The following is a 23,723-nucleotide window of genomic DNA, read 5'->3' on the forward strand; positions in this document are numbered from 1 at the left end:
GTTTAAACCGTTTGTATGTGTGCGCGTGTGTGTGCGTATGTGGCGTCACTCACGTTGTCAAGTCTGAGTACCTCTATTCAGTCAAGTTGAATTTAAATTAAATTTAAAATTTAATTAAATCAATTTGTTTAGTTGCCTATCTCTACTTCATGCTAATACTTTGTTCACCTGACTATCCCTATGCAGCCAAGTTGAATTTGGTTAAAATTTGAAAATTTAATTAAATCAATTTTGTCTGTTTAACTTTCCTTTTAGATTTCTAAATCTACTAGGAAATTCTAATTTTATTTTGTTCAACTTCATTCCTCCTCTACGTGTCATTTTATTTCCTTCACTTTCTTTCTATATCTCTGTTTGGCCAAGTTGGATTTAATTAAACTTAGCATTTAATTAAATCAACCTGGGTATTCACATTCCCTAGGTCTAAAGGGACCTTCTGTTTTTATTTTATTTATTTATTTTTTGTGTTATTCTACTATCACCCTCTTCCCTTTTTCTATAGGATTACAGTAGTTCTAGAAACTGTTGTTTCCTTAATGAGGCATAATGAGTTATAGGTTATTACTACGCTAACACCTATCTCTCAGCTCCCCCTCCTCACTCCTTAGTGCTGAGTACATGAAGTACGGCCACCGTCCAGTGCACTTGGGGCTCCGGAAAGGACTAGAAACTCTTCCAGTTGTTTCTTCTCCTTTCGACCTCAAGGCATCTGGTCTTTCTCTGTTAGTCTAGAGATTAGGTCATCACTTGAACCAGTGACACCTGCTTAACCATATCTCCTAGCAAGACTAAATGGGTAAAAAACCTCTTTCCTTCCTTTCCCTTTTCTTATTTCATTTTTTTTTCTCTCTCTCTCTCTACCAGTTTGTTCTATTCTTTTACCTTATGGTGATAATTTCTGGAAAGGAATCATCTGTACTCTGAGTAATAGTTTAATGACGTGTACCAGCCCCGTCATCAGTCAACACAGCTTACAGCTGTCATCCAAGATAGTTAAACACCTTAGTCTCATGCTGGCTTCCCCCACTTCAGCTAGTCACTCCCTATACGGCCCACATAGCTGTACGAACTTGCATTTGCCTGTGCTATCTCTTTCTCTCATGTCCCCATAAGTGTGCCGGTCTGCCCAGTACATCCAGCCCTGCCATCCAGGACCCCCTGGAGACCCAGCGGAACAATGTGATGGTTGCCCTTCAGCTAAAGCAGTCAACAACCTGCAACCGCAGAGCAAGGGACAGCGAGATCGGCAGCACCAGCACACACGTGACACCTGACCTGAGCCACAAAGAGCTTCATCCTCTCCTTAGCCCATGCTCATACGGGCTTCCAACAGGAGGTAATTGAACGAACGCTGCAAGTCACTGAGTTCCACAGAGAACCAACCCACTCAGCATGAGAAGACACAGGACAGATGCAAGAACCATGACAGAGCAGAGCAATTGAGGGAGGTCACCAGTCCTCTGGAGGCTCTGACAGCTGTTGAACTTTGCCAGTTAAAGAACGTAAGGAACGTAAGGTTTGAATTTAAAGAGACACTAAAGCTAGGGCCCTTGAAGGCCACCCGCATGCAGAACTGAAAGTCAAACACTGACTCCACAATTCAGCAGCGTGAGAAACAAACACATTGTGGTCCGAAAAGAACTGAAACAGCCCGAACAACTAAGAATGGACCACACAAGGAACTTGCAACCTGATGGACTTTGCAGCAGCAGCAGCGAGAGCTCCCCCAACCCTTCACAAAGGGGGGAGGGGCCAGAGCCTGCAGCTTAGGAGACCACAGCACCAATGCCAACATAATAGACATTCTCTTTCGTTCCAAAGTCCCTGACTGGTGTGATCCACCAAGACAGGCTCTCTGTTCTGGATCACACCCCACCAGATTCACTATGAGTTTTGACTTAACAGCCAGAAAAACTCCAATTAGACTATCAGCAGCTGAAGCCAGTCTGCATAAAGGATTTCTCAGACCCAGAAGCCTGAATGCAGATTGAGTGCTGCCCCCGACACCAAGCAGGGCAGATCTGAAAGTCCCAAGGTTACTGCCACCGACTCAGACAAACCTGGAATGAATGGAGGACACCAACAGGACCTTTGCCTCCTACAACAGCTAGTCACCCCTTTGGACAGCACAACCTGCCCTCACACAGTGCCACTCATGTGACCTGACACAGAAGGCCTGTAACACACAAGGCCCCTCAGCAGGGGGTTCTCAAGACCCCAATGACTTTGAACTGCAAACGCAGTGCTTTACCCATAGCTTCTACAAAGGTTCCTAGGCAGCATAGGGCATAAAGCTTTTAAAGTAGATGAAAATGTGTGTTCGCAGAAATGCAGGAGTCTGCAGTAGGAGTGGAAGGAAACCTTGTGTGAATGTGTAAATCTCAAATGCTCATGACTATCCACGACGAGCTATTTTGAAATATGACACTAGGTTGAGCCGGTTAAGCCAGCATGGCCTAACGCCACTCGCTTAAACCATCGTCCAAGTGTGTTTAATAATTGATAATTCCGACATGACGTTTGACAACGTTGATTCGCATGTAGATCGATGGTGCTGGCTTGTTAGATGCAGATAAAACTATAGCTTGAAGTGACACCTCTGCCGTAACAGAAAGAGTCTTAAGACATTTTAGCATATGTTCAAATGGTATCAGCGTAAAGTTAATCTGATTTTAGCGAAGAAATCCTAATCTCAGTATTAGAGCGTAAGCCTATGTTGACGAAGGAATCTCAACTCAGCGGCATGTAAACTGTACCAGAATTGATTATTCTGCTTTGGTTGGAGAAATACCAATTGCAGTATTGCTTAACCTGTTAGCCAGCACCCCCGCTTTTGGAAAATCCCAAAAATGATGAATGAATCTCAGTACAGCGTTATATAAATGTAGATTTGGGTAATGCTCCCCTTTTATAGTTAAGATTGATGTCATTCATCTAAACTTTGGCTGCATCTACAAGCATAGCTACCTTTTGTCTTATTATAATTACTGATGTTCTATTCAAAATTTAATCTCATTTCATTCACCAAACTTCTCACTTCACCTTCTTTCAAACTGTATCTAATGCCCTTTTGGAAAAAAAAGAGAGAAAAAAAGTGAGCTTTACTATTAAGAATTATTTATTTGCATTAGCTTTAGAAAGGTGCATGTCTGGGCTCGTTAGCATATTAGCAGCACACCAACAAAACATACAATATAAGATTAAAACCACGTTTTTTCTCCAAACTTACTAGCATTGTTTTAAATAACATTCTTTGAGATGTGGCGGACAAAAATCAGACAGAAAATAATAATTTTAGGCTATTCTGCACAATAGAAAAGCTATCTCGATTAGCTTAAAAATATAATCAATTATGAATACTGACATGGCGTGAAGAACACAGATAAACACATACGTCACAATCGTGTATTTATTACTTTCAAAAGTGACTTCTGTGTAATCAATGATTATAGCGATGTCTGGTAGCCTTTAGTCCCGTGTATGTCACAAGTCTTGTTCACTGTGTTATTTGTGGACTAAAGGTGCACGAGCGCCCTCCGGCTGTTTTTGGAAAGTAGAGTGTATACAGCGCTCAAGAGAAAACAGCGCGTTTTGGGTAAAAATTGAATAAATATGACTCCTCTGTATGAAAATTGACATAAACGTATGACAGTGGATCAATATTTCTCCAAATGCATGCTTTTAATAAAAGCCCCGAGGGATGTTATTTTGTGGAGTTTTTTCATATTACAGAGTTTTTTTCTCAATGCATTTTAATGAAAAGGTAACTAAATAACTCCCGACGCATAATAACGGTCAAGTTTGAGAGTTGAAAATTGAAGCTGAGTCTTAATCTTTTTAATGTATAGTTTGTCAGGTAATTTTATTAAATCTAACAGTAAATTTGAGCAATTTAAACAAAGAAGCTTTTGCGTCGGCGTGCAGTGCTGGTTACTTAACCTGTTTCTGATGAATGAATCTCAGTACAGCGTTATATAAATGTAGATTTGGGTAATGCTCCCCTTTTATAGTTAAGATTGATGTCATTCATCTAAACTTTGGCTGCATCTACAAGCATAGCTACCTCTTGACCAAAACTGTGTTTCACTCGCTGAAAGGAATATCAGTATACCTGCACAAGACGGACTTAACTATATATGCTTAAACAAGCTTGGACTTACAGCAAACTGTGTAATTCCCCTTTAAACAAGTACAAGACGTTGTTTAAAGTAGAGAGAAGAGTTTACATGAGTAAAATTTGCAAATGCCAAAACATATTTACATTTTGCTAAATGTAATATCAAGTTTTTGAAAATCTGAAAGTATAAGCATCACATTTTAACTCTGTACGTAACTAGTTTGAAATGAGCAGACCGTCTTCATGAACTGTTTGAATTGCTGTGGTGTGCATTGGTTCCCATGACAACGACTTGTCACAGGAAGTGCTAACTCATCACCTTGTGATGCCATGGTGTAAACAAACCAGGCTAGGTGGCTAAGCTAACCCCACCTAGCAACCCTTCCGCTCAGGCTAAGCTAACTAATAGCTTCTACAGTTAGCGGTTAGCATCATTTATGTGAAGCCTTTAACTACAGCTTGTGTGTGTGCAGTGTGAACTGATCTAAACCCATTCTGCTGTTTTAGTCACTTCTTTAAATCTTTTTATTGATTTTAATTATAATAGCAGTCAGCTATTAATTTTTACTAGTATTATTTCTTTCATCTTTGTGATTTACTTACATCTTCCTTTTTTGTCTTGTGTGGTTCAATTTCCCAATATAACCACAAGCAACTAGACATACTTTCCTTCTTGATTTTGTTAATTTACAACAGTTGTTTCAATTTTATGAGCCAGTTACAAAAGTAATCTGAACGATTGCTATGGCATAATTTTGAGCACCACTAATGAACACAATCCAATGGGAAGCTCTCCTCCTCCTCTCCCTTTCTCTCTTCCATTCGTTCAGAGGTCGAGCCCGTTGTGAGCCATCAGTACGTTCTGATAAATAATATGACATTAAGAACCATCTTAAGTCATTTATTAAACCTAGCTTTATACACCTGGCTGCTCACTGTGCCTTTAGCCCTAAATTCTGTTTGATCGTGCAGTAGTCTCTTGCCCTTACTCTCACCACAAGCGTGCCTAAAGGTTGCAGATGCTCAGCCTAACTGCCCAGATGGCAGACCGAAAGGACTGGCTAGGTGTGGTGAGGAACACCCTCCTAACCGGGGCTGCTGATCCCTTACAGCATCAGAGCCAAAAGCAACTGGACAAAGATGGAAGAGAAGTAAAGGCAGATGACTCAAACCAGGGGTATGATCACAATGATCTGACTGAAGTCAACTTCTTCCTGGCCCACAACCTCACTGGTTTGAAACAGGAGGTGAACACCCTCCAACTCCAGATCACAGAGACTCACAAGGAGCTAATGCATGCTAAATGCCACATAGACCAGCTAGAGATGGAGGCTCAGGACAGACCCTGACAGAATAGAGGCACAGAAGAAAATCCACAAAACCTCAAAGGCTCTGACAACGAGAGCAGCTGGAAAAGGCAGCCAGAGAGGATTTGGTAAAAGAACTCTGTCACAAATAGTCACTGTTAAAAATAGCAAATTCTGAACTCTAGGACAAAGATGACAGGATCAGGACCTGTGAACGTCCTCTGGATGTGTCCAGACCTGGGACTGAAGCTCTGACCCAGCAGCTGGACAACACCAAAGATGAACTTGACATGGCCCAAAGAGAACTGAGACTCTCTTGCCTGCAGCAGAAGAACCTTCCCCAGCCAAGCACAGAGGTACAGAGAGGGGAGCCAAAGCCTTCTGCTTGACACCTCATCAGCCAATTTCCTGAAATCCTCTAAAGCTACAGAAGGAGAAGGATTAATTCAGACAGACCCAGGCACCAGACCTACCACAGGGAGAAGCCATGGATGGAAACATCCTCTTCCTGCAGACACCGCATGATCTCCAACAGCAGGTAGCACAAGGGCGACTGGACATGCCTGCATCGAACCTGTAGGAGCTTCTAACGCTAGTAAGGAGCCCCATGAACAGTACTTACTGGAGAAGTACTCAGAAGCACAAGCTTCTGACCACTCACACAAGACAACTCAGACCTGCTCAAGTCGGCGCCGCCACCAGAGCAGAGGGACACAGCAAACTTCAGACTCCTTTGGACTGAGAGCAGAGGTAACAAATGCTTCTGTCATCAACCCTAGGTCAGTCTGAAACACTCTTCACACTACAAATCCCATAAACTCTTCCTGCAACCACCTGCTTCATGGGTGTCCGAATGACAGGTGACACTGTCATGGCACCTGCAACCTCGACACCTGCTGAGCAAGCTCAAAGCCCTGAACCTTGCCACCAGCAAATGTCTCGCCCGCACTAACTGACTTTAGGGTGACAGGTGACACACCGTCAAGGCACTGGATGCGTTGATTCCTGCAGCACCAGCTCAGAGAACTTAGCTTGCCCACGGTCTGCATCAACGACCACCACTCCAGGAGACACATACAACCAGGGCCCATCACAGCCTTCCAACCTTGTGTGTCAGTGATGTGTCTGATCTTTCTGCACCTTCAATGTCGCTCACTGTTGCCATAAGAGAGACAACAACGAGCGAAAGGGGGGGAATTATGTAATGACTGAGGCAAATCAGACACAATTATTGGTTAGTTAACCAATAGTTTTAAGCTCACTCTGGAGTCTGTCCCCATCCCCCGGGAAGTTTTCAGTTACAAGTTTATTGCGCTGAGGAATGTGGTTGCCGCATGGAGAACAGAGTAGAGACACAGAAAATCTGCATCTTCCCTGCATTTTCCACAGAGAACACAGACTCTATTGCATTAATGTATAGACAGACTGTGCTATAAATGATTCCTTCTCAGGAAATGGTATCCATTATTACTGATGTTGTATTGTACTCATTGTATTTACATGTTTGATGATTGTTAAATGTTATGACCTGCACGGTAACTTCAATCATGCCATGTTTAGTGTCTATACGTTCGTAGCGGGAAGATTTAAATGTTTGTGTATGCGGTACATCCATACCTGTGCAACACATCAGTATTAAAAGAATATTTAATAGTTCTGATTCAAGAACTCAGCTTGTTAATCTTTCGGGGTTGTAAAAGCCCTGACAGGAGGGGTGTTGCCACCCGGAATTACAACATCTTCATTGGTCCGGTCAACAACTGAGAGGTGTGACTTTGACCAGAGGTTAAAAACCAGCGAACAGTGCCACTCCCTCTCTTCTTCTTCCTTGCTTCTGGACCGAACAAATCTCCTTGTGGCCGGCCTCTCTAGGCCCGGCCGCAAGGCTGGTAGGCCCCTGGCCTACAACACCCAGCCATGTGCTCATCACCCAACAGACTGGCAACAACTTCAGATGATAACTTCAAGAGTTATCCTCAACCTGCAGATCCGACGCTCTTCAGCCTAAAGGCATCTTGCAAGTATCGTACATTTTAATGCTAAACAGCGATTTAGTATTGATTTGTAAAGACTTTACCTTTGCTATTGCTAAAAGAAACTGATGAGTCCTTTCCAGATTGCCTTTGACATTTCATGTAGCTCTAGTAACAGCAACTCTTCCGGTTCAACACTATCATTACTCATTCTGACTTGCGTGTGTGTGTGTGTGTGTGTGTGTGTGTGACCCTTTATGTATGTTATGTTATGTGTTTGTTAGTTTAGTTATGTGTTTGTGAGTTAGTTAATAAAGATTGTGCACAATACACGTTTGGTTCTGACTCCGTCTGCTAATGAATTGCCTCTTAAGTGATAGATCCGGACTACGTGAGTAGTACAGTACAATAAGAAATATTATTTTTCCATAACTTGGAAATTGACATTTCTTAGAATTAATAAACAATCAACACTGAGCGTTCACTGGACGAACAGGTTAACTGATTGTAATGTTAATTTTAATGTAGCTACGTCCAGTTAATCTGATTAATGGATTTGCATATTCATAATTAATCATAATTAATAATCATAATGAGTTATGAATAATTATTAATATTTCCCCTTTGAGTTAATTTTCGCTACACGGCAGTCAAGAGGATCCATATAGCGACCGCACCCAGAAACGCACGGGCGGTAAGACATCTTTAAAAAGAGGCAACCATTTAAACCTGTGTAGCTCTTTTAGGAGGAAAAGATCTTTAGTACTGAAGCGCTCAGGGGAAACAGGCAAGGCAGGAACACTGGAACCGCTGAAACGTGCCGTCACACCAGTACTGCAGATTCGTTTCTTGAAACACACTCCGGTGAAAAGCAACAATGTGCTCGGCTCCGAAGCGAAAGCTTGAATGCGAGTTGCTCGCGCTGCTCCTTGTATACCCACAGAGTGGGGCGGAGCTTGCGCATGCAAATTCCGCAGACCAAGATACTCTTCGTATCATTGGCTTGTTTTGTAAACACTCAAAGGTGATAGGGCTCTCAGGCGAGACCCCATTTCATCAGTCTCTGACGTAACGTCAAAGTGACCAACTGAAAGGGAACAATGTATTTAGGCTAAACATTATTTAAGGAATATCATTTTTTTGTCCATGTTTAATTTAGTAAATATTGTGCAGCACTTTGCCAAAACATAAAAAGATAAAAAAAGTTGTTACATTTTCGTTTGATTTCGTTAATTTCCGTTGTTAATTTTTAAAAAGTAATATAATCCAGAAGATTTAAGTCAAACCAGAATTTCTGAGTTAATAAACTTTTATTGATAAATAAATTAATGATAAAACGTTGTTAATTTAATCCAGAATCCAGTTATTAAATTTAAATGATTATATGTTTTTGATTATTGAAATACAAATACAAAATAACAAAACATACAAATGCTTTCAAGTTTGTTTTAAATTTGAACTTAAGCACTTGTTCAACAACAACAACAACAAAAAACTTTTTTCATTCATTTATTGGTCATTTTAACTGATGATGTAAGAAATAATTGTCGACTGGTCATTGAATTATTAGAAAATAATGCACACCCGAGGTGGTAATACAGCCACGATGCGAAGCAGTCCGGAGTCAATTATTCCACTTATACAATGGTTACCACAACCCAAGACACTGTTCAGATGTTGTATTTCAAGACATTTGTCAGGTTTTTGTCCTAAAAACACTCGTGTGTGGGACTAATTTCTTATGCATCTCATCCCAAGCCTCCATTGCTAATTCCAAAATGTCATTTCAGAACTAGTAACAGAGGCTTGAGCCATTGATAGCAGACTAATACAGTTATTAACAAAGTGTCTACTTTAAAAAAAAAAAAAAAAAAAAAAAAAAAACACATTCTGGTTGAGTATAATCTGTATGTGATCTGTTCACGGCTGCAAGCAACATGAAACATACCACCACAGTGCCTCTGTACCTCAACCACCCTATAAGAGAACATACTTCATCTTTCAGATGTCCCTGATCAGAAACCTCCACGTCCCCACCATCATCCTTCTCCTCCTCCTCCTCTTCCTCCTCCACCTCACTGCTAGCCACCTGCATGTCAAACACACAGGACCCCACCATGCAGGAGATTAACATGCCAGTTTGCATCATTGAGAGCCCAGTCCACATGTGAGGTACTTGCAGGATCAGAAACACTATTTTTTTTTAAGAAATGGACAGACACATACTTGAGATGACTTTCTCCTTTTCTCATCATCTCCCTCTTGATTGCTGCTCAGTTCCTTAACAGAACTTGCTCCAGCATTCATTATCTGCACAAGGGTTTTGGAATAAACATTAACCATTTTTCAATACAATAAAGATTCTTGTGCACAAATATGGAGCAAAAACAGTATCAAAACCACTAACAAATTTGTGCACTGCAATCCACAAATGCATCCAAAAGATCCACATACTGCAATCCACAAATGCACTTGAGATCCACACACACACAAAGCAATGCACAAATGCAGACAGCAATTCACATGCACTACATTCACAAATGCATTCACAGAATGCACTTATATAACAGTTATTTGTTCACAATTTATTCCATAATTAGTGTATCTTTATAGCTTAAATTTCACACACAAAAATGTTGAGTTGTTTGCATTGGTATTCTGCTTTAATGTCTGTGAATGCTCTTTTGAATTTGTGAATTTTAGACTTGAGCCTTGATTCACAAATCTAAACAAGCTCATGTCCAATATATGTGGACTATGGATGGTAAGACTCACCGATTTGCATCGGTGCATTGGCATAAAAGTTAACGATGTGATGCATCGATTTAAAAAACTGTGTGCATCGAATACAAGTTGGCATGTGTTTCGAAATGCATTGTTTCTAACGTATTTGCATCAGTTAAAAACGATTAATATATAATTATTAGTAGATGCGCTATACTTTTATTATTTAAAAAAAGAACAATAATATGTGTCAAATATTTTATATGTAGATTGATTTCTGAAACCATTACAGAAATCCTAATGGTTTCCACTACAAAACCATTACAAACCATCAGCCATTAACCATTACCAAATGGTTTCCATTACGTAGTGTGTTTTGGCCATATTCCATTAGGATTCATTGATTTGTATAGGTTTCCATTACAAATTTGTATTGGTCTTTATTTGTAAATATTTAACGGTTTCCATTGCAGTTTTGTACTGGTTCGGAAGGTTCCATTAAAAATTTGTATTGGTCTTTATTTGCAAATATTTAATGGTTTTAAAATTGCAGTTTTGTATTGGTTCTAATGGTTCCATTACAAATTTGTACTGGTCTTTATTTGCAAATATTTAACGGTTTCCATTGCAGTTTTCTATTGGTTCTAATGGTTCCATTATAAATTTGTATTGGTCTTTATTTGCAAATATTTAATGGATTCCATTACAGTTTTTGTATTAGTTCTTAGTTGAATGTTTGGTAACTGGTAGCTGTTAATTAGGCCATTGATTAATTAAATAATTTAAATTATTACTACAATTATACACTAGTTTTGTCCTTGTTGCTTAAAAAAAAACCTCAGGAACATATAATTTTAATTGATATAAACTGCACACCAACATTTCAATAGCTAACAGCTCAGGTTGTGTTTTGCAAAGAATGAAGAACATGCACCTGAAATCAAAATTATACATAAAATTAAGACCAGCTTTTTTACTCAACCCATCTGGAAATACACATCTGACACAAAATATTAACATGACATTTTTATTACTTAATGTATTATAGAAATACAAGAACTATGAACTGTGTTTGTGGCTTCACTGTGTCCACTATGTCTGGCTTAGACCTGCAAAAAAAAAGGGAGAATTCATTAGGATAATGTATCCATACATTATACATTTATATGGTAGTCTCAAAGAAGTTGCAAGAACTTAGTTGTTGACAAAACTTAATTTCATCCAACATCTTTGGGTGTACTTTGAGCAGATTCAAGATCTTGACAGCGGTAAACTTTGTCCATTATTCATGTCGGTTTCATAGCATGACAGTCATCTGTTATTTAACCTTCTACAGGTATAGGTTTTAAATTATGAAACAGATAGTTCCGGTTAGGAATGCACCGAAATTTCAGCCGCTGAAAATTATCGTCCGAAAATGGCGCTTTCGGTTTTTGGCCGAAAGAGAAAAAGGCCGCCCCTCAGTGTTTAGTGCTCAGGTTTCATTGTCACGCAACATTTTTTGTAACTTTGCGGGCGGCTCCACTTCTGAAGATGCACAACTTCGAAGCGACTCTGTACTGCCACCCAGTTTGCTCTGCTCAATATTCCACTCCATGTGTGCGCTCTCTGCTCAGTCGCTCACGCCCCAAGCCAACACTCCACTCGTGTACTGCTCGTGCTCACCAGAAAAGCAAAGTCTGCTCAAATAACGTGCCGACATTGGAGCAGGAAGTAGGGGTGCTGTAGCACCTCCTGTTTTCACAGGATTGTAAATGAAACGCAAATTTTTGTTCATTTAGTAATTTATTTGTAATAAACACTTTAAGTTGGCTATTAAAAAAGTGATATTTATATGTTGAATTAAGTTAACAACTTAAATAACCATTACTGATGTAATGAGGTCATGTGTGTGTGTGTGTTTTAGAGTATTTTGGCTTCAAAAGCAATTCAGCCAATCATAATTAAGGACCAGAACTATCCATTTTATAACACTACACGAGCACTCAAGAAGTGTAGGAACTTATGTGTCAAAGATAGTGGTCAAGCTTTCAACAAAAAAGCTGCTCAAAAGTTAACCTATAAGATGATGAACATGTAAATAAAAATTATGAACGTTATAAGCAACCCAAATTCGCAGCATATGCAGAAATGGAGTTTGAGATGCTCCACGCATGTAAATGATAACAGTTCATGTGGAGCAGCAGTTACTGTGAACGGAGCCACTCTGAGACACAGGTATCCTACACACAAGTAAATAATTATAGTGCATACATTAAACATGCAGTGCATATATTTATTTAATTGTATCGCAACCTTTGTGAATTTACAATAGCACTATGCTATAGTATGGATTTAAATGGTTTTAATACATCGTGCAGCCTTAGAAAACACTCTAATAATGCAGTTCATGGATTCTCGTCCTTGGAATGCGCCACTTCTGGTATTTTGCCGGTTACTCGACACGGGTAAATTGCAATTGAGGATTTTTTTTTTTTTTTAAATTGAGTACTTGAATTTAATAGGGGTTATGCGCAATCTAACTTCCGTATTCTGTAAAACAGATCAGATCGCTTCCTGGTTTAGGTCTTTTGTATGTACTTCATGAAAAAATTAGCTGTTTTATTCAAGATAACTTAAAAGGAGCAAGCAAAGATGAGCATAACTGATGTCCCCAGCATATGCAGATTAATATTTAAAAGCTTTTTTTTTAATTTTTCTTCACACTAACGTTTAGATATTTAATAGAATAAAACACCTATAACAATGTGAACTTGGTTGTTTCACTGATTACCTAGTCCATAGATATGCCGTCAGTTCATACTGCTGTTAACACTTTCTCTGACAAGCGGATGCAATGAGACCAGTTTTCCGGTTTGGTCATGTGACGTTCAACATATACCCTATTGAGGAATTGTGACAGCCCTAATGTACTTGCACAGCAAAAGATGCAGTGACCTGTGCCTGAGTGGCTATCCTTTGGGTTTATTTAACTGTGGTTGACACACAATCACAAAGAAGAAAGAGAAGATAACTGAATATTAAACAAATATTTCATAAATCTATACAAATTAAAATGTTTTCATTTTTCATCAGTAATTATTGACCTATCAGTATGTCAGGAGTTCTCAACTCTGTTCCTCGAAGTGCATGGCCTTGCAGAGTTTATGTCCACACGTGATCAAATTCATCTGCTTGTGACTTTCTAGTCAGTAAACTAAGAGAGCTTGATTAGCTTGTTCAGGGGCCATATTCACAAAACATCTTAAGGCTAAAGCTCCTAACTCACCGATTTAAGATAAACTCTTAAAAATAATGGCTGTGTCAGTCCTAATTTTCCAAGTCATTAAGACCAAATCACAAACTCAGATTACCTGTGGCAGCTGTTCACACAAATGATCAAATAGAGTAAACAAGTAAAATAAACCTATTCGGCATACTGTCCAAGGCGAGGAATTCAGTTCAAACCCAGAGTACTCCCCCGTATCCCCGGGTGGAATACAAACCAGCTGAGAGTGAGGAGTCCGGGTGGCGGAGGGATGCAGAAAACTGTCGATCAGGAATGTGACAGTGAGTTCATTATTATTATCGATGGTTCATTATTATTCTTAATGAAAAAGACAACTAGAAAAACACAACTGATCCTTTGCAGGTTCCCTATAAGCACTGGGTTTAAATCCAAAATATTGTCAAATAGGCGCTTTTACATTTCCCTTTGAAACCAAACCTTCCGCCACTGTCTTGCCAGTCAGCTCCTCACTCTCATGATAAATTAAATCTGACTCCTGCTGCTGATCTGTGCTGCAACTCTCGTTCGGCTCATGCTGCATTGATCAGACACATTCATTTTTTAATTGTAGTCTAATTTTTAATTGCCGCAGTGAGCAAGTGATGTAACCGGCGTTGCGGCTGAACACTTATCACAGCAAGCCTACTATCGAGATAACTAAGTGAGTCGGCTGTGTGTGTATTTTATATATATATATATATATATATATATATATATATATATATATATATATATATATATATATATATATATATGTATTTTATATATATATGTATTTTATATATATATATATATATATATATATATATATATATATATATATATATATATATATATATATATACACACACATACACAGTGCTTCCAAATGCCGCCCAAGTGTATTTGGAGACACATTTTTGCTTTTTATTATTTTTATCCTCTTATACTTCTGTATTAGCGTGAGATAATGAAATCATCCGCAATTGATTAACTAGTGGAAAATCTCCCCTCGACCTACGTGTTTTGTACCTGTTCGTTCTATGCGCGAGAACCTTTTACTCCCGCTGGCATTCCCACGTGTGCTGCAGAGAAGTGGATATTTCACAAAGAGCGCTGCAAGTTGCAAAGTCACAAGGCGGCGCTGTTGCACATTCTACAGTGTCGCGCAACAGCGCTTCAGGCTGCTTCAAAGTGATTCTCAATCAATGAATAGCGCACATTTATGCCAAGCGATTGCTAATGAATTCGAGTTGATGAATTATGATGTATACTTTATGGCCTTTATATAATATGTTTTAGATATATAATAATGTTTTAGATGGTTGTAAGAATGCATATTTTATCTCTCTCATCTGAAGGATCTGCCCGTAATAGTACAGACATGTCAAAATAAGAGTCCCAGTGTATTTCGGGCTTGTTTATAATTAAAAGTCACACGCTATTTTTTTTTTTTTTCTTCTGGGCATTATTGGTATTTTGGTTACACAATTTGTATTCAATATGATTTCCATTTAATTCATATAAAATTATTGTACTCTCCCCCACAGGAAGGAAAGACTAAGAACTTTATTTGACATGTATTCATTATATAAATTTTACTAGTAAAATCTGTCCCATTTACTGAGACACTATATGACATAGTGAGGAGAACTCTACCATTTTTAATGCTGTAATTTTGCATAATTTAGAATGCATAATAATGCATAAAATTAGTATGTAATTAAATATAATAGTAGGCTATGTAATTAAATTTAATTTCAATAAATAAAAATACAACCCGCTACCACCGCGAGTATATTTCAAACCTGTAGGAAGCACTGATAGATATTATATATATATATATATATATATATATATATATATATATATATATATATATATATATATATATATATATATATATATATATATATATATATATATATATATATATACGTACACATACATACAGTCATGCTCAAAATTATTCATACCCTTGGTAAATATGACCAAAGAAGGCTGTGAAAATAAATCTGCATCGTTAATACTTAAGATGGGTTTAACACTTAAGATGGGTTTGGTGCACACAGCGGTAAAAAGTACCCCATGTGTACAATGAAATATACTGCTATATCTGTAATGTTGTGGGCTTATTTTTCTGCCAGAGATCCTGGACATCTTGATCAGATACATGGAATAATGAATAATTCTATCAAATACCAACAGATAAAAAAAATCAAAACCTGACTGTCCCTGTTAGAAGTCTTATATTGGGCTGTGGTTGGATCTTCCATCAAGACAATGATCCAAAACAAACATCAAAATCAGCACAAAAATGTGTTACTGAGCACAAAATTAAGCTTCTGCCATGGCCATCCCAGTTCACTGTCCTGAACCCTAAAGAAAATGAGTGGAGTGAACTGAAGAGAAGCAGCACCAACATGGAGCTGGGAATCTGAAGGATCTGGAGAGATTATGTATGAAGGAATGGTCTCTGATGTCTTGTCAGGTGTTCTCCAAACTCATCAGGCATTACAGAAGAAGACTCAGAGCTGTTCTCTTGGGAAAAGGAGGTTGCAAAAAGTATTGAAAAAAGGGTATGATTAATTGTGAGCAGTGTGTATTAGAGAAAAACATTTATTTAATAATGAGATTTTCCCCCCATTTAAAATTATTATTCTCCAATGAAAGGTTGGATTGTTGTAGATTTTTAAAATAAAAGATCAAAATGATTAACGATGCAGATTTATTTTCATAGCCTTCTTTGGTCTATCATACATTATTTGGTCTATCATCTGATACAGCACTCTGGGAACAGCCTATTCGTTCAGAAATTTCTTTCTGTGTCTTACCCTCGCGCTTGAGGGTGTCAATGATGGCCTTCTGGACAGCAGTCAGGTCGGCAGTCTTACCCATGATAGCGGTTTTAAGTAATGAACCAGGCTGGGAGTTTTTAAAAGCCTCAGGAATCTTTTGCAGGTGTTTAGAGTTAATTAGTTGATTCAGATGATTAGGTTAATAGCTCGTTTAGAGAACCTTTTCATGATATGCTAATTTTTTTAGATGATTTTCATGAGCTGTATGCCAAAATCATCAGTATTAAAACAATAAAAGACCTGAAATATTTCAGTTGGTGTGCAATGAATCTAAAATATATGAAAGTTTAATTTTTATCATTATATTATGGAAAATAATGAACTTTTATCACAATATGCTAATTTTTTGAGAAGGACCTGTATATATATGATCTGCGAAAACCCATCACATGGTGAATTTTACCACACAAAGTTGGATTTGAGCCCTTTCCAAATCTTTTTACTTTTTTCATAGCTTGTCTGTAACAAAAGTTATGGTTATCTGAAGTCGGCTGATCGCTCTGATTTTCAGGAACCGAATTAAGAGAAAAACAGGTTTAAATAACTGTCACCCCCTTTTTTCACATAGACATGAAAATGCACTATCCAAACATAAATGGCTGTAATTCAAGAATGCTTTGGAATATAGACCTAAGATTGGTCTTGTTTTAAAGAAGACACTAGTCAGATTATTGTAGAAGTGAAATAAATTATGAAAGTGAAATTAAAAAAAAGTTATAGAAGTTTAAGTTTATGAAAATGTAAAAATATAATTGTTTATATTTTAGAATAATATATTACAAAGCATGTTTTACTCTTAAACGGCAAGAAAATAAAAGCCAAAAATGTCAACATTCCAAATTTTAGGTTGAAATATTTCAAAAATTAGCTTTCAGTAAGATTTTGTTTGGGCGCAGTACCAAACTTTTTCACTAGATGACACCCAAGCTCCATATCTGACCATTTAAGGGCACCTCCAGTGATCTGAACCATATATTTCCATATTTTCATACATTTTATGAAGTAGACATCCTATTCAGAAGTAGTATGGGCAGTTTGGCAGTATATGATTTGAATTCGACCTTTAATAAACACATAATTAGACCATGTGTGCTCATTATAGCTCCGTTGTTCTTGTGCTCCGCCTTCTCACGATAACGTTGCATTAGAAAAAAAAATAATCTTTGCGTGCCGTAGTTTATACACCACTGGTGGGAAATTTGTGGTTTATTTTGATAGGTGAACTTTGTAGTGTCTTTGTAGTGTTAAGAGAGGGAAAGCTATGGTGTTTTATTTATTTATTTATTTATTTATTTTTTACCTCCGCTGGGTGTGTTCTTAAACAGTAACATTAAAGACAGCCTTGCCACTATAAATCGCAATTTTTCTGCACTTAACAGGCGAATTTCGCCAAGATATTTTCAGAGATGATAGACAAGATGTTACAGAATGATAATTTAATGAAAACCCAATTTTGCCCAAAAAAAAAAAAGACATTCAACCTATTTTTTGACTTTACTGAAATACTGAAAACGTTCCATTACGACATCCGACGGGTTTTCCCAGATTGCATCATATTATATATATACACATACATACATACACACACACACACACACATGTCGCATGGAATTGATATTGATGCTGTTGAAATTCTACAGCAGAGCGATGATATATCAGATCATTATTTAGTGTCGTGTATAATACAATTAGCCAAGGCTACAAAACCACCACCCAGCCATAAATATTGTAGAACCATCACGTCTACCACTAAAGATTGCTTTATAAATAATCTCCCCGAGCAGTTTCATCGCCTTAGTATACCTGACAACTTAGAAGAACTCGATGCTGCAACAGAAACTATTGGCTCTCTCTTTTCCAGCACATTAGATGCAGTCGCTCCTTTACGTCTAAAGAAGATTAAGGAAACTAATCCAACGCCGTGGTATGATGAGCACACTCGGGCTCTAAAACGAGCTGTTAGAAAAACTGAACGTAGTTGGAAGAAAACAAAACTAGAAGTTTTTCGCCTTTCGTGGAAAGAAAAAATGATTGAGTACAGAACGGCTATAAGAAATGCTAGATCTACTTATTTTTCAAATCTCTTAATAGAAAACAAACATAATCCTAGGTATTTATTTGACACAGTGGCTAAATTAACTAGAAACAGAGATTCAACTGCTGACGTTTCCATAGAGCACAGCAGTAATGACTTTATGAACTTCTTTACTTGCAAGATTGATAATATTAGAGAGAAAATTAAAAATATGCAACCGTCCACAGTTTCGCTTCAGACAGTGCACTGTAGTGTCCCTGAGGTAAAACTAGAATCATTCGCCGCTATAGGAGAGGAAGAATTATCTAAACTTATCAAATCATCAAAATCAACGACATGTATGTTAGACCCAATGCCGACTAAACTACTGAAAGAAATGCTTCCAGAGGTCGTAGGTCCACTTCTTGATATAATTAATTCATCCTTAACACTAGGATACGTGCCAAAAACCTTTAAGCAGGCTATTATTAAACCTCTTATTAAAAAACCTCAACTAGATCCGAGAGATTTAGTAAATTACAGGCCAATCTCGAATCTACCTTTTCTGTCAAAGATACTAGAAAAGGCAGTTTCAACACAACTGTGCTCCTTTTTAGAAAGAAATGGAATCTGTGAGGATTTCCAGTCAGGATTTAGACCATACCATAGTACTGAGACTGCTCTCGTTAGAGTTACAAATGATCTACTCTTATCATCCGATCGTGGCTGTATTTCTCTATTAGTGTTATTAGATCTCAGTGCTGCTTTTGACACTATCGATCACAACATTCTTTTAAAAAGACTTGAAAACTATATTGGCATTAGTGGAATTGCTTTGGCATGGTTCAAATCGTACTTATCTGACCGTTATCAGTCTGTAGTAGTTAATGAAGAGATGTCGTATCGCTCACAAGTTCAATATGGAGTACCACAAGGCTCAGTACTAGGACCGTTGCTTTTCACTCTGTACATGCTGCCCTTAGGAGAGATAATTAGGAAGCATGGTGTTAGTTTTCACTGCTACGCTGATGATACTCAGCTCTATATTTCCTCGCGCCCTGACGAAACCTACAAATTCACAAAACTAACAGAATGCATAGCTGACATTAAAAACTGGATGACAAGAAATTTCTTATTATTAAATTCAGAAAAAACTGATATCCTAATCTTTGGACCAAAAACTTCCTCACGAAAAACCTTGAATACTCCCTAACGCTTGACGGGTGCTCCATTAAACCTTCGTCCTCAGTTAGGAACCTGGGTGTGCTCTTCGATACCAATCTTTCATTTGAAAGTCATGTTTCTAGTATCTGTAAAACCGCCTTCTTCCATCTAAAAAATATATCTAAATTACGACATATGCTCTCAATGACAAATGCGGAACAGTTGGTTCATGCATTCATGACCTCAAGACTAGATTATTGTAACGCTCTACTGGGTGGTTGTTCTGCTCGGCTTTTAAACAGACTACAGTTGGTCCAAAATGCGGCAGCTAGAGTTCTTACTAGAACCAGAAAGTATGACCATATTAGTCCAGTTCTGTCAACATTACATTGGCTCCCTATTAAACATCGTATAGATTTTAAAATCTTGCTACTTACTTATAAAGCTCTAAATGGTTTAGCTCCCCAGTACCTAAGTGAGCTCTTAATGCATTATAGTCCTTCACGTTTATTGCGATCTCAGAATTCAGGCCAGTTGATAATACCCAGAATATCAAAATCAACTGAAGGCGGCAGATCCTTTTCCTATTTAGCACCTAAACTCTGGAACAATATTCCTAGCATTGTTCGGGAAGCAGACACACTCTGTCAGTTTAAATCTAGACTAAAAACACATCTCTTTGCTCTTGCATACACATAACACATTATCAATACATTAACATTTTTCAAATCCGTTAAAGGATTGTTACGCTGCAATAATTAGGTCGGCCGGAACCGAGAACATTTCCTATAACACTAGATATACCTGTACATCAGAATAAGAATGGCATCTACGCTAATATCTGTCTCTCTGCTTATCCTGAGGTTTGCCGGGTGCTGGATCCAGGCCGTATCCAGATCAGATGGAGAACCTGTGTCTGGACCTGACTACAACGTAGCCCAGGAGACAATGGGCCTACAGATCCAGTTCTGGCTGCATCTATAATTCAGATTTTTAATCCCCGTATCCGCTTACATATATTTATATATAATCTATTTTTAATCTCTATAATAAAAATGTATAATTCAGATTTTGATCTCCATATCCATTTACATATATTATATATATCTTCCAAGGGTTTTTTTCCCTCCTAGGACTTTTTTCCCAGTGTTAGCACGCTGGGTTTTTCTCCTAGGGGGTTTTTTCCACCCCTGGGAGTCAGCCGACATTGGCTTAATGTAGCACCATCTTGTATATGTTACATATTACCACGCTTGTTTGTACAGCTTATTTTTAACCACTTCCCTTTTTTCTGTGCTTCTAATATGTAAAGCTGCTTTGAAACAATTACCAATTGTAAAAGCGCTATATAAATAAATTTGACTTGACTTGACTTGACACACACACACACATATATATATATATATATATATATCACAAACTTGATTCATCTTTAACCTTTTTTTTCAAATGTAATTTAAACTGCGCAAAAGTAGTACACTGTCTAATATTAATTGGTAAATTATTCCAGTTATTAACAGCCCTTACAGAAAAAGCAGATCAGTGACTCTAAAATGCACTTCACAGTCACCTCTTGACAAAGCTCTTGTTCATCTTATATTACCAGTACACAAGGAGACAAACGCCTTTAAGGGTGAAGGTGCAAGATCAATAACGATTTTGTACATTAAACAGCAATTGTAAAACATAAAATTAAGTTGTTAAATTGTTAAAAAAAAATGTACTTCTGAATTATAAGACAATGATGATATCTATAAGATTTCTTATCGAACACTTTTATAGCATATTTATATAAGGTATGTAAAGGTCTAAGAGTAGATTTTCCTGCTTGTGACCATGAAGTAATAAATAAGAAAAATGAGGAAAAAAAAAATAAATAAAAAATCAAGGAATGCAGAAACATTCTTGCAGCTTCTGTTGAAAGTTGACTCCGTATAAACTTAAAATTTCTAAGTTGAGGTGTCACTGTGCAGACTATTTTTTTAACATGCTTTTCAAATGTTAAATGAGTGTCTAAGATAACGCCAAGATATTTAAAATGACACAATTTGTAATTTCTCGCCATTAACTAACATATCTGGTTGGATCTACTCCTCCTTTCTAATTAAAAAAAAAAAAAAACATACAGGCAGTTTTCTAAACATTTAATGTTAAACAACACTGATTAAGCCAGTCCGAGATTTTGGTCATGACAACAGATCATTTTTGTGATACCTGTTCATTTATTTTATCATGTACATAAATCACTGTGTCATCTACGTACATTTGAATGTATGTGTCAGGACAAACATCTGGGAGAAAATTCAAGTACAGACTAAAAAGTAGGGGCCCTAGTATAGACCCCTGAGGTACCCCTGTGGAACAATATCTCGTGGAAGATATATGTGTTTTAATCTGGGTGCACTGTTTCCTTGATGTAAGATAAGACTCAATCCATTTCATTGTTTCTACAGAAAAGTTAAAATGTAATAATTAAGATAATATAATATTATGATTTAACGTATCAAATGCCTTTGGCAAATCATGGAACACCGGACCCACAACTCCACTAGTTTTGACCGCACTTTCTCAATAAAATAACATAATAAAAAAACATAATAAAATAAGAGCAGTTTCCGTCGAGTGCTGTTTACGAAACCCAAATTTCATAGGGCACAACAAATTATTTTGTGTATCTAAAAAATTTACAATTTGCTCAGTTGCTTTTTCTGTTATTTTAGACACTACTGACAGAATTGAGATTAGCCTATAATTTGCTACGTTAGATGGATCACCTGCCTTGACGACTGGGGTGACTATCCCAGTTTTCTGCTTCAGTCTGCTCCTGTCTGCCTCGCTGCTGAATAGTTTGCATCTGTAGCTCTGTATAGCTCTGTTTTGAATCTATTTATTATCATTGCTTGTTGTCCATTCTATCATCACCATATATCTGATATTGTCTAATATTGCCTATCACATTAATCTGACATCGCTATCTTTTAATCTTTTAATCTAAATCACTATCACAACACGTTAGCATTTCGCTAGCTTGTTAGCTTGTTATCTGTGTCCACCGTCCTTTTCTTTCGCAGGTTCCTTTTTCTACGAGTCCATCAAACTAACAACTGTGGTAAGTCGGATCAGTCTACAAACATGGTGAGTCATGTCATCCTTCTCCTTTTGTTGTTACTTGCACTGCCTGTAATATGCATAGTATAGCTCTCTTTGTCAGCAATAATGAATTCACATGCCATAAATGCAGGGAAATAGTTAGGCAGACAGAGAAAATCTCAGAATTAGAGACACGCATCCAAACTTTAATTGAGGATAGTAAGAATGCAAGGGCTTCAGATACTGTTTTGGATGCGACTAGCTTAGTGAACTCTGTACATTGTTCGGTTTCCGCTGTAGAGCCTGCGCAGCAGGACACTTGGGTGACGGTGAGACGGCATAGTCCCGAAAAACACAGCTGTTCCATTCCAATTAGAACATCAAATAGGTTCTCCCCACTCATTGACGCACCCACTGAGAATCCTGTTGAAAGTGCCCTAGATATTGGCGATTCTATTACACGGAACGTGAAAATAGAGACACCAGCCACCATTGTTACATGTTTGCAGGGAGCCAGAGCGCCTGCCATCAAAGCAAATTTAAAAGTGCTGGCTAATGCTAATCGTAAATACTCTAAGATTATTATTCATGCCGGCACTAATGATGTTCGACTGCGCCAGTCAGAGATCACTAAAATTAACATTAAACAGGTGTGTGAACTCACAAGTATTATGTCAGACACTGTAATTTGCTCTGGCCCTCTTTCTGTTTGTCTGAGTGTCTGCAGAATAATATAGGGTTCATACACAATTGGAAAAGTTTTTGGGGCAGACCTGACCTGTTGAAAAGAGATGATATTCATCCTTCCTGGGATGGTGATGCTGTTCTCTCTAGTAATATGGCACATAGTCTTAGAGCTGAAACATGACAAACTGGGGCCTAGGTCAGGAAGCAGACAGACTGGCTAAACCAACTGTCTGCTAGCTGTCTCATGTCACAGAAGTCAGATAAATCCCAACACAGAGACTCTTTGACCTAGATATTATCACATAGAGACTTTGTCTGTACCCCGGATTAGTAAATACAAAAAATTTCCAAACCCATTTAAGGGTAAAAATTTAATTGATGTTCAACAAATAAAAAACAGAGATAATACTGATAAACAAATGATAAAGCCTGGGTTTCTGAATTATTGATTATTTCACACATTTGATTGCTCGCTGGATCGATTGGTCCTGTCTGCCTTGCTGCTCAGAGCGGTTTGCATCTGTAGCTCCATATAGCTTTGT

The 23,723-nt window shown here is 37.8% G+C and overlaps 1 protein-coding gene and 1 long non-coding RNA gene across 8 annotated transcripts in view; both read right to left on the reverse strand.

Moving 5' to 3' along the window:
• Positions 1-23,723, reverse strand: part of psip1a (PC4 and SFRS1 interacting protein 1a) — a 150,930-nt gene that overhangs the window by 38,384 nt on the left and 88,823 nt on the right. For 6 of the 7 annotated variants that reach the window (XM_048188364.1, XM_048188360.1, XM_048188365.1 and 3 more), the window contains 2 exons: positions 9,624-9,707; positions 9,391-9,486 (listed from right to left, as the gene is read on the reverse strand). The exons of the other annotated variant lie outside the window; for it this stretch is intronic. In XM_048188364.1, coding sequence (XP_048044321.1) covers positions 9,391-9,486; positions 9,624-9,707 — 180 coding nt within the window. The remainder of the gene's footprint in view (positions 1-9,390; positions 9,487-9,623; positions 9,708-23,723) is intronic. 7 annotated transcript variants of the gene reach the window in all.
• Positions 441-6,738, reverse strand: LOC125267070. Its single transcript, XR_007184606.1, has 2 exons — positions 3,940-6,738; positions 441-2,811 (listed from the first exon to the last, which is right to left on the reverse strand). It is a non-coding gene; the product is annotated as an uncharacterized LOC125267070 (long non-coding RNA).

This window comes from Megalobrama amblycephala, linkage group LG4, assembly GCF_018812025.1.
Source record: "Megalobrama amblycephala isolate DHTTF-2021 linkage group LG4, ASM1881202v1, whole genome shotgun sequence".
In the NCBI taxonomy this organism is placed as follows: domain Eukaryota; kingdom Metazoa; phylum Chordata; class Actinopteri; order Cypriniformes; family Xenocyprididae; genus Megalobrama; species Megalobrama amblycephala.